The 13,035-nt window shown below is 32.2% G+C and overlaps 1 protein-coding gene across 12 annotated transcripts in view; it reads right to left on the reverse strand.

The window, feature by feature from the left end:
* Nucleotides 1-1,740: 1,740 nt before the first annotated feature.
* Nucleotides 1,741-13,035, reverse strand: part of UCHL5 (ubiquitin C-terminal hydrolase L5) — a 47,838-nt gene continuing 36,543 nt past the window's right edge. For 5 of the 12 annotated variants that reach the window (XM_032262900.1, XM_032262896.1, XM_032262895.1 and 2 more), the window contains 2 exons: nt 10,304-10,402; nt 1,741-5,592 (listed from right to left, as the gene is read on the reverse strand). In XM_032262900.1, coding sequence (XP_032118791.1) covers nt 5,548-5,592; nt 10,304-10,402 — 144 coding nt within the window. In that variant the 3' untranslated portion in view covers nt 1,741-5,547. Of the gene's footprint in view, nt 5,593-9,491; nt 9,643-10,303; nt 10,403-13,035 lie in introns of those variants that run through there. The other 7 variants (XM_032262899.1, XM_032262897.1, XM_032262893.1 and 4 more) reach the window with 4 other exon arrangements.

Raw genomic sequence — 13,035 nt, forward strand, 5'->3', positions numbered from 1 at the left:
TCAACTTGGGAGGCAGAGGTTGCAGTGAGCCAAGATTGTGCCACTGCACTCCAGCCTGGCAACAGAGCGAGACTCTGTCTCAAAAAAAAAAAAAAAAAAAAAAAGGAAGAAGAAGAAAGGAGGGAAGGATGAAGGAAGGATGGAAGTGGGGTGGGGGAGGAAGGAATGAAGGAAGGGCGGGAGGGAAGAAGTGAAAGAGAGAAGTACAAGTAGGAGTTCAAGTTTGAATCCTAGGTCTACTACTTACTAGCTGTATGAACTTGGGCAAGTTACTTATACTTTCATTTTCCTTAAAAATAAATCAGAGACATTCTTCAGTGTTAATACATAGACATTCATATTCTTTTCAATGACTGCATAGTATTCCAATACATCATAACTAATTTACCCATTGTTTTTTGCTGTGCTTTAGTGTCCCTCATTTGAAAAATGGTTATAACATGACTTATTTCATATCTGTGAAGGTTAGAGTTAATGTGTAAAAGTACTTAGGACAATGTTTGACCTGTTGTGAAGAGTTTTCCATTTTATTCCTAATAACTTTTTCTAATTGATTGCACTTTCGCATCTTGCTACTGAAATTGTTGAAGTCCTAAAACCAAATTTTTAAATTCAGAAAATAAAGCACAATGCCTACTGATTATGAAGACAATATTTCCATAAATATAAAAATAACCAATGAAGTTACACTTGTCAAATTTTAATGTGCATAAATGGAATTCAATCAGCTGGGCATCTTGTTAAAATGCAGATTCTGATTCCAATGGTCTGGGGCAGGACTTCAGATTCTGCATTTCTAACAAGTTCTCAGGTTATGCTCATTGCTGCTGGTCTGCAGATCACCCATTGAGTACGCAGGATACAGATGGTGTGATTCAAAGGGAAAAAATATATAGAAGGAAAAAATATATAGATATTATTTGTAAAATGAAGTTAATACTTACCTCATAAGATTGGTGTGAAGATAACATGAAACATATCGAAAATGTTAGGATATCCATCAATGGGGAACACCATAATCATATTTTATTGCTTTATTGCAGGACTGCACAATAAATATATTACTCATATGAGCATAAAATATATAACATACAGAGGAGCTCTCTGTGTATTAGACACTAATTTGTCTCATGTTTGTAATACACATATTGCATATTATGTATAGCAAAGTTTTATTTGTTGGCTTGCTATCTCTTAGTTTTATGGTGTCTGTCACCTTACAGAAATTTTTAATGTTTATACAGTCAAGTATTTCTCTTCTGGGTTCTTTTATGTTTTATTTTGTACTTAGGAAGCTTTTCTCTATCCCCAAATCATAAAATATTCTCCCAAATTTATATTATTTTTTAAATTTTCAAGTAATTTCATTGTTTTTGTTTGTTTTGTTTTCTTCTGAGATAGGGTGTCACTGTCTCACCCAGGATGGAGTGCAGTGGCCGATCACAACTCACTGCATTCTGGGACTCCTGGGTTCAAGGCACCTTCCAGCCTCAGCTGTTTGGGTAGCTGGGACTATAGGCACGTACCACATACCATCTCCATACCCAGCTAATTTTTTTTTTTTTTTTTGAGAGAGAGTCTTGCCATCTTGCTCACACTATGCTTGAACTTCTGGGATTAACAGATCCTCCTGCCTCAGCCTCCCAAAGTGCTGGGATTACAGGCATAAGCCACCACACTCAGCCTGTTTAAGTCTTAATGGTTACGATGGGGGTCTGGGGAGAGATCAAAATGTTTTTTAAAAATATACCTACATGAGACTTTCCCCACTGGTTTTATGGTTTATTCAATATTATATTATCATTGCTACAAGAAAGGGTCAGGTCAAGCATATTATGTAAAATATAAGAATAATCTAAAATGTACATACACCAGTAGTCCTAGCCTTTTCCATATATAACTTTTAATCAACCTATTTTTATATTGACAATCCATATCAATAGTCAAAAACCAATTAACCATCAAACATAATTGCAAGTCAATATTCTGAATTATTGCACATTGATTCTGCCTATAGGCAATCCACTTGCACAGTGCCAGTTCAGTACTAGAGAAAAACTTCTCTTCATTTAGGTCTTTACTTGAAGCTCATCTCATTAACGGAATCTTCCATGACCATCTTATCAAACCTCAGCTCCTCCCACCCCTTTTCCCTACTTTACCATTCATACTACTATTTGAAAAGTTTTATTATATACTTACCTGTCTCATCATGAGAACACAGGCTTTATCCTTTTATGCTACCCTCTAGCATCTAGAACAACACAGATGTAGGTTGAATAAATCACTGAATAGTTTCCAAAAGGTTAATGTAATCAAGTCAAAAACAAAAAGTGTCCAGTATGCTAAAAATGGTGAATCTTTACCCTGTCAAAGTCATTGGATTTAGGCCAGTTAACAATGTACTAAAGTACAAACTAAATAACGTGCATGTTTGACTGATCTAGGAATTCACACTACTCTAAAAAATGTTTGCATGGGAGTCATTTCTGGAGACTCAAACTCGAAACCACTCCTCCAAACCTTCCAATGATTTTGTAAGAAACTAGGTAATTTCAAAATTCCCAATATAAATCTGCATTCCTCTTCAAATAGCTAGAGTAGTTTGTTTCCTGAAAATTTGCATATCAGGTTTAAAAATAATATAAACTACATAAAATGATTTCAGGCTATGGGGAGGGCAAGCAAGACTAACACACAAAAACATACGTGTACACATGAGGAAAAAAGATCACTAAATACACCAAAATGTGAATGTGCTCATTCCTATTGGTAGAACTAAGGTAATTTAAATTTTATTTTTGCTTATGTTTTCTCTAAATGTTTTTTTGAGAATACATTAAAAGCCTTTTTTGTAAAATAAAAGAAACAAAGCCTCCTAAAGGAAAAAAAAAAATCTAAATATATCTCGAAATGTTAACGTTACTGGCAACTAGGAGGATGAACTGAAACTGTTAATCTGCATGTAACACCCATAATATAAACAAAAATATGTACCATGGCCCAAACTAGGGGAGCAAGTCCCCATGGTTGTGATTCCCGAGCAAATATTTGTCTATTCTAGTGGCACAGTCGAGCTGCCTGCTGTTAGAGAAAGGGCAGCTACCTTGGGGACTAAACATATAAGGTGAGAGTAGCCAATGCCGCAGCTGTTGCCAAGCTTTTTGTTGACAACAGCAGAAGTACATCCCTTAGAATTGGCTATTTTGAAAGGCATAAAATAGAATGGAAGTGCCTTCACCTCCCCAATAATTAAATATAAATTTCAGAGAAGAAGCGACAAGACTTTCTATAAAGTATTCATTAACAAAAGTTTCGACATAAGATTCATCTATTTCTGGGTTGCTCTTTATTCTTCCATTTTCTCTACCCACTAGCTTCCTGACTTAGTTTCAAACCAGCAATATATAGCACCCAGACAAAGACAAGTCATACTTTTTTATTCACAGGCAGAGTAATCATGAAGTATCACAAGGCATTTGCAATCATCAAAGAAGATGCAGATAAAATAAGTCATTCTTAAGCTATGGAAATTCCTATTAAGGAATTTTATTAGATTAATAAGAAAAAATCCTTATACCTATTAATATAGTTTTACAAAACTATTTTTCAAATGTCATTTGATACTACTTTTGTTAACATTTTCAATGACAATTTTGATGAGCTCTAATTTTGGATCTACTGCTTTCTGTGACCTAAGAAACCTTTGGCTAATCCTCAAGTCACAAAAATAATCACATATGTTTTCAGTTAGAAAGCTTCATACTTTTAAAACATTACATTAGATCTATGATTCATCTCAAAGTCATTTTTGTGAGGTAGGGGGTCACTGTTCATTTTTTTCTAGGTGGATATTCAGCTATTCTATTCTGGCTCCTTTTGTTGAAAAGAATTTCCTTCCCTGTTAAATTGTTTTGCCACCTTTGTCAAAATCAAGTGATCATATACATGTTGATCTGTTTTCAGGCTCTCTCTTCTATTCCATTGATTTATTTGTCAATCCTAGCGCTAGTATCACACCATATTGATTACTAAATACAACTTACCACAATGATCCTCACATTGCTTTATAAAATTTAAGCCTCAATAGGAAAGGATATATAAATTAAGCTGAAATACATGAATGGCATTAAGATGAGCCTTCCTTAAGAATCCATTTTTTAACATTATATCATGGCTTTGAAAACACTCCATAATTATTACTGTTTCAAGAGCAAAACATATTTACCCACAAACAACTAAGAAGCTACATATTTTTCATTACCTCCAACTGAAATTATGTACAAAAAATATTTCATTAATTTTTCTATCAATTTCCCATCAAGTTTTTCTCCATTAATTCTGTTATTTAATACCACAATTACTAAGCTTAAAAACAATCCTTAAAAATTCATGTGTTGAAATTGGGAGATGGGTACACATTCTCCCTAACAAAATAAGTTATGTTAAATTTATTTTACAATAAATAATAAAATGGTTAAAAGTCATACATAAACCTCAGAAATATTCTTGATAAAGAAAAAAGTAGATTACTTCCTTTAAAATAAAAGTTTGTACAGTTTTCTTTAAAGTCTGACTTGGAAAGGAAGATTAGAAGCAAGAATATTATACAAAGCAACTCCCAAAAACAATTTTAAAAAATCAGTTGTGAGCAAATTGTTTATGGCTCTTGGAAACTGCAGCGTGTACGAACTTATTCAAATTGGCATAGAAAGATCCCCCATCACCACTACCACCTTTTTAAAAAAGCAGACAGCATGAACTGTCAAACCTCCGATTTTTTATATACAGCTTAACAGCTTGAAAAAATATTCCACTGAGAGTAACAGTAACACTCTTTAAGATTTAAAATTTCCTCTTAACCTGAAATTCTGCTTTGATGCATAATACTCAGATCTTCCTGAAACAATTCTCTAATACATAAACAAATAACCCCAAACACTTGAAGAAATTTTACTAAAATAAAATTGAGATGTTTATTACTTTTCTACTGACAGTAATGAAAAATCACTGGAAATTATACTTTGTCCTTTTTAAATGATTTACATTAAAATCATACTTTTTCAAATAACTGGTATAGCAGATAAAATTCAGTTTTAAAATCCTCAAAACACTTAGATATCAAAGATAGAAATACTGATTTTTTCCCATTAATGATGAGAAGAAATAAGAGATCCAGTTTAATCAAGATCTGACAATTACAAATTTTAAGTATTTAAATTACAGATCAGGATTATCATTTGTGCATTTTCTAGCTTCATTACGGTAGTTACACATCCAGAAAACAAACAGTTCTCAGATTCAATGTCAAATAATGGAATTTGGGCAAGCACTCTTAACATCACTTTCATTTAGTATGCACTACATGCACATGATGCAGGTAGGGAAGAAGTTTATGAATTCATGCATTAAAGACAAGACAGACAGGCACTATTACCAAACGTGCACTGAGCCAATTAGGTTGTTGCTCAAAGTTCTTTATACATAATGATTTCCATGAAAATAAGTGCAGAAGCAGAAATGTGTACATATCCCAAAACATCCTCTTCATTTGGTTTCCTGAGCTTTCTTTGCATTCTGTTTTTCTTTTGCCTAAAAATAAAAATAGCACATTACAAAATTTTACAAGTCAGTTTTAGACTATATTAAAATAAAATGTGCCTAAGAGGACATTCTCAAGCTGAAAGGCTTGAAATACATTGTTTATAAGACTTCTAAAGCATTATATTTCATAACTTGAGACTTAAAACAAACTTTTCCTGGACAATTATATAGTTATTCTTTGCCCTAAGAAAGGATCATGTTTGGTTTGTAGTTCTTTCCTATCTGAAGGTGAAATGAATTATTATAATTGTAATAATTTAAAAATACATAATTACTCATTCCATAAAGTCAAACTCATTCATGAATATTCCAAAACAATATGTATACACATATTTGCCCATTTCCTATTCACATGAGTATAAGAAAAATCTTACATTAGTTTCTGTATATGTGAATAAATGAGTTTAACATAACAGCTTAAGTGAATTTAACATAATGTCACTAAAAGATTATGTATACCTAGTGTCAATGAACTTTTTATGACCTAAAAAGTTTTCACACACTGGTTCAACAGATCTTCATTACAATTACAGAGCTTGAACACAGTAATTCTGTTTTATTCTTTAGCAAATAAAGAAGCCACAGCTAACAGATGTTATCAAGCTTGACCAAAGTCCCACAGCTAGTATACAGTAAATCCTCAATACAGGTCAAAGACACATGCTTATACATTGCTTCTCAATGTGCATACCAATGACCTAGGGACCCTGTTAAAATGCAGACTGATTTAGTAAAATGCCTGAGGTTCTGTATTTCTAGCAAACTCTCAGATGATGCCACTTCTGCTGGTGTTCAGAAGACATTTCTAAAAGCAAGATTTTAGAGTACTACAGGTACAATATTCTTTCCACTGTGCCACTTCAGAAGAGTCAATAAATTAGGCTTCTACATTACACAACTTTTTCTTAAACTTCCTTAAATAAAAAATAGAGCAATTAGAACAATTACAATCTCTTTTTGTAATGTATTAGGTAGTGTGATCATTTTTAATAGTATGATAAAACTGAGTGCTGTGCCTTAGAATAAGAGCAAATAGCCTGTGTGCCATATTAAAAATAATAAAATTAATTGCCAACATGAATGTCTTCAGGTAACAAGCATTATTTGTAATTTGATATGTGCACTGTATCTCACACAGAGTTTTCTTTCCTCAAAAAATAAAAATTCAATTAATTAGGTTTTAGGTATAATTTAAAATAAAGTATGTGCTTCTTTCCTTATTGATCTCTGAGTATACTTAACAGAATGTTTAGTAGTATTACCAAGAAATGAATTTACTAGTTTTTTATATAAACTTTACAACATAATTAAATGAGCAAACACACACAAGGAAGAGTGTCCATACATTAAAATTAAAAATAATTATCAACATTAATTGAGCACCAATTTATATACTTTACAGATATGATCTCATTTAATTATCAAGAATGTGAAGTAGATATGATTCCCAGTTTACAGATTAGAAAGAGGTTATAAGCAAGTATATAAGTGCCTAAAAGCACCAGCTAATAAGTAACATATATAAGATTTAAATTCAAAGCCTGTATTTTGTTCTGCTTTTGTTAAAAAATTAAAAAAAAAAAAACTATCACATTTATATAAAGCATGGAAAAAATACATACTGTTAAAAATACTTTCCTTCTATACAGTGTACCAATGAGACATTAAAAAGTAGTGACTCAAATCAGATAACTCTGTATTACTAGATATTAATGTAGATATTGTTGTGGTAAGCTTTATTCTTCTACCTGCTATTAATAAATAGAAAAAGATCTGAAGCTTACTGATTACCAACTGAATCATGAAGTCACAGTAAAATGTGGACAAAATTCAATATTGTGAAGCTGCTTTGAATTCTCCCATAGCAATGGAATATATGATTTTACATCATGATAGATTATTGGTGGTTAAAAACTTAAGATAGACAATGATTCATAATTACATACAAATGTGTAGAAAACATTTTTTAATCATAAATATACCTGAATAAATAGAAGTCTCACAAATGTAATCTTAAACTAGATAATTTTATATTTTAAGAAAGAGATTTAGTACATAATACAAGAAGTTTTATAACCATATATTTTTAGATTACCTCCCAAGCAGTTTTTTAATGTAATGTATATTCAATGAATTCATCAGTTAAAAAGTCTCATATAACAAAAACATTTATTAGTCCTAACCAAGTTCATTATAGCCATATGCCCAAAGGAGAATCACCCTTTATTCGTCATTTTTCAAATAAAAAGATTTTAGCTGAAATACTTTTATGCCATTACAGATTGTAGGCAACTGCTGCAGCTACTCAAAAGTCTGATCCTGGAGAGTCTCGGCATGTAGTAGCACCACTGCATGGTGCAGCCACATCTTTTCTGTTTTTTTCCTTCTATCCCTTCTCACACCTTGTTCTTTTGTCCTAGTTTCCCTGAAAACAAAACATAATAAAAATCTACCATTCCAACTTATCTATTTCTGAATTCTATAGGTAATTTTTCTTAGAAGTATTACTATTAAGTAATTATCAGTGGTAAAGATTTTATACAATGATAAAATCTAATCAATCTATTCTAACAGTTTTCCAACATGCTTTATAAAGGCATTTATCTGCAGAAAATGATATTTTAATATGGTATATCATTTTTTCCCAAAATAAGATGAACAAAAATATATTCTTGCAAGGGAAGCAAATATATTACCACAGATTAAGCATTTAATTCCAACCACATATTTAAAATTTTATGGGTGTGAAATTTTAAGTGGCTATAAAGCTATTTAGGAGCTACCCTGTGCTTGCTGGGAATCTTTAGCCTGACTTTGATAAGCGCTCTTGGCACTTATCAAAATAATACTATTTAGCACAGTATCATAATTGTTTATTTATTCTTTCCCACATCATGAGTTGCTTAAGAGAAAATAATATGTCTCAGTTATGTATACATCCCTAGACCTTAACAGAGTGCCTCGAATATCCTTGCAGCTAGATAAATGTTTGATGAATAATCAAAAACATTTCAACAATTCCAATTAAATGAGTGTGAATGCCTTCAGTATCTTAGAGAATAACAGTTATTGCATGCATACAAGAAATAAATCTATCTCAATATTGCTTCTGGAATATAAATAAAAGAACAGCTTAGAGAAATAACCAACTAGAAAATCAATAACTACTTTCCTTAAGAAAATGAAGGCAAACACAAGAGTTGGTGTTCCACTAACATCAGGTATTCATTTACTGCCACCTTGTGTCCAAAATAATGTGAACTAAGGAATAATGGTTCTAATGTTAAGCTGATAAGCTGTTGTTCTCTGTGCTCTCAAAAAAACTTGGGGATATAGCGTAATTAAAAATCAAATAACAGTGGTCCTTCTACTTACTAATTTGCACACGAAAAATTATGTTCACAGACCAATTTTAATGCAAAATTTATACATTTAAAATTTGTCTAAGGGTGCCTAATAACATTTATCTAACTCAATATCTGATGTATCATATGATTTAGCACATTACATAGTTAATATTTATAATAGAGAAATATTTGATAGTGTTAAGAACATCATATCTAGGTATTCTTGTTAACCAAGCAATTTTGAGAACCATAGGATCCTGTATTAATCTAAAACTTTAATAATTATTTTCCCTCTTGGAATATACCCTGAGATACATGAACAGAAAAAACTATAGTGGAAAAGAGGTTTAGCAGTCTTCTGCGATAACTTTTACATTTAATGCTAAAAGTTGGGTCACATGTTTCAGTCAACAAGGTATATGCACAAAAAACTTATTAGCTCACATCTCATATTATTTAGAATTTATGAAACATGAAACAGCTTGGTTGAAATGTATCTTTGCTTTGTCAATTTTAAAATTAATAATAAAAATATACCTACCATGTATTCTTGTCTTTAAGTTAATGGTCCAAAATTTTATTTGCCTAGTAGTGTCTTCTCAAAGTGTTTCTCAAAATGTGGTACACAGACCAGTTGCATTAGAATCACTTGGGGAACTTATTAAAGAATCCTTCCCCTATATCAGAATATCTGGGGAGGGGCCAGGTAACATGTATTTTAAAGAATATCCACTGATGTTCACTTTCAGAAACACTGATTTACAGTATGAACTTAAAAACAATTTAACTGCATTTCATTTATTCAACAAATATTTTATTGTTACTTATATTATGAAAAAAATCATAGAAATCAGAATTTTCCACTAACTTACGCTAGTTTTCCTTCAGTGGAAAGGATACTAGACTAGAAATAAGAAAACCTATTTCCTAGTACAAGGTATTTTTTTTTTAAAACCCAACAATGTCCATTCTACTTCCAAATTCTGTTATATCAACTCAAATTTTTGCTAAACTAGGAAAATATTATTTCAATTATTAGCATTAAAAATCTGTTTTTGCTTAAAGAAAGAATAGTGTTTTAAATTTAATTTAATACAGCATAACCTGAGGTCTTGACACTAAGAATCTGGAAGGCTAAAGCAGTGGGGTAATTCTTTATTTTTTGTTTTACAGTCTCAGTTGAACTAATTCTTACAGAATATAAAATAAAAGGCAAAAGCAAAAGAATAAAAATTTTAACAGCTTCCAAAAATTTTACCTCTACTCATGTAAAAAAAAAAAAAAAAAAAAAAGCATTTTATGTTTTTGGAGTATCTAAACCTAATTTAAGTATCTACCAATAAAATACTTACCTTCTCTACTAGTGGTATTAACTGCTGGTGTTCTGCTAATGTCTTTAACAATTCCATAATGAAAGGCAGATAATTATGCTTCCTTCTGATATTCTCAATCTGAAAATAAAACAAACATCAATCCACACTAACTACATTTCTGCTAATTTTGGTATTTTATTCTTTGTATCCAATTCAAAATAGAAATGGTATAAAATATCCATTCTCATAAGAAAATGATTTTCAAAATAATGAGATTCCATTTCCACTGAGAATAAAGATTAACAATAAATCATGTGGAGGGAGTTTCTTGGGCATGACTTCCTGCCCTTAACTTAGCAAATAATAGAGGCCTTCAAAAGTCCAATCTAAGATTAATTACGAAAATGTCATTTATAAAAACAACTAAAGAAGAGCTGCATGCTAAATTAACGCTTGCTACTTCACCTGTGTAAATAATCAGGCAAAGTCTAATGAGACCAGCTTTATTTTGGTGTCAAGCACAATCTTTCCTTCATATTGTTTTTGATCGAAAGGGGGTACACTGCAGGAAAAAATCTAAACTTCAGTGGAAAACTATGCACTGTCTAGAGAATGTCCTCTCAAGTTATGAGATTCTAGGCTTTCACTGTCACTGAACTATTATATATAGTCTGGTTTAATTGATTGCCCTTCTTCCACGGAAAATTTCCATCTCTTATTAAATTCATTTCAACATTTCTTTACTTCATATAAATTTGGGCTTCTCTGACTTCTCCTTTAACTAGAGTTCCTTCAGTTAATTAATTAAATTAAAGCTTAACATGTTTGTTTTATAGCAGTATGAGAATCATTTTATCTTTTTTTAAACAAAGCATTCCCAAACAATAAAGGAGGAAACTTTATGGAAATTATGGAAACTTAATTTGTGTTTTCTTTTGGGCAGATATTAAAAGTTAGCTAATTATATAATAACTCTGCATAAGTATATATAAACATGGATAATTTACTTTTTAAAATATCACGTGAATGGAAAACAATGGGTAAAGCTATTATTTCTTCCTTCCCTGTCTCCATGAGGTTGGCCCTCCCTTTTTCCTGTCTGGAATACTCTAGAGCCTGCCTGCCCCTACAACTTCCACTTGAAGAAATCCTACTAATTTAAGGCCCATGTATTTCATTTAACAATAATCTGTTGTCTGTTAAGTATGACACAAAGCACTATACTGACATTGCGGTGAGCAACAAAAAGGATAGTTCTTGCCTTACACTGAGGTTCAAATGAAAAACAATCCTTTAACTATCATAACACACATGACAAATGACATAAATGTTCCACATCCAAAGTAACACAAAATCCAGTTTCCCCCACTCTTCGCTTTTCTGAAAAAAAGGTTATTGGATGGATTGCAAGTGAAAGAGAAGATATTATTAAAAATAACTTCACCTTTATATTTGACTCTGAATTACATAAATGCTTGACATGACTAAATAAAATTAAATCAGAATTTTTAACTCTAAAAAATCTAACAGTAAAATCAACAGGACAAAATTTTAAGTGAATTTAAAATACAGTTATTTGATTATATATCCAAAATAGGATATATCCTAAGGAATAAGACAAACTTAAGAAAAAACTTTTCATTTGTTATTATACTATTGGTACTATTGTTCTGCACTTTTTTTCCATACACACACACACACACACACACACACACACACACACATATATATATATATACACACACACACACACACATACATGATATACATACTACATGTATATGGCATAAAACAAATAATTACATCAATTCTGTTAAGAATCCAAGATTTTCAGCTTAATAGAAGAAACGGAAATTCTTAACTTCCTTATGCACAAAGTCCTTGAATCCTAAATTTGAGTATTAATATGAATACATGATGTATTTCCTCTTCAAAAATAAAATATGAAACAAACAAAAATGTATTTGTGGCTCTAAAAAGGCCTAAAAACTGATTAATCAGCAGCACTGAGTATCCTGAGTGCCCTGATGGTGGTGTCTAAATACCACTTTTCAACAAGGGGTTTCTTTACAAAATAGCTGATTCCAAGTTTAAGCAAGAAATGTACAAGAAAAGTCTAAGCCAGGCATGGTAGCTCATACATGTAGTCCCAGCCCTTTGGGAGGCCAAGACAAACAGATCACTTGAGGTCAGGAGTTTGAAATCAGCCTTGACAATATGACGAAACCCCATCTCTACTAAAAATACAAAAATTAGCCAGGCGTGGAGGCAGGTGTCTGTAATCCCAGCTACTTGGGAGGCTGAGGCAGGCGAATTGCTTTAACCCAGGAGGCGGAGGTTGCAGTGAGCCAAGATAGTACCTGCACTCCAGCCTGAGCAACAGAGCAAAACTCTGTCCCCGCAAAAAAGAAAAGTCTGAAACATCTTATATTAGAAAGCAAGAAAGCTGGCTGGGTGTGGTGGCTCATACCTGTAATCCCAGCACTTTGGGAGGCCCAGAGAGGATCATTTGAGGCCAGTAGTTCAAGACCAGCCTAGCCAACATGATGAAATCCCATCTCCACTAAAAATATAAAAATTAGCTGGGTGTGGAGGCGCAGGCCTGTAATCCCAGCTACTTGGGAGGCTTAGGCAGGAGAACTGCTTGAACCCGGGAGGTAGAGGTTGCAGTGAGCCAAGATTGCCTCACTGCACTCCAGCTTGAGCAACAAAGCAAGCCTCCATCTAAAAAAAGAAAGAAAAGTAAAGAAAGCTATCAGAAACTAAGGGGG

This window comes from Sapajus apella, unplaced genomic scaffold (genome assembly GCF_009761245.1).
Source record: "Sapajus apella isolate SASKATOON/1434 unplaced genomic scaffold, GSC_monkey_1.0 scaffold132, whole genome shotgun sequence".
In the NCBI taxonomy this organism is placed as follows: Eukaryota; Metazoa; Chordata; class Mammalia; order Primates; family Cebidae; genus Sapajus; species Sapajus apella.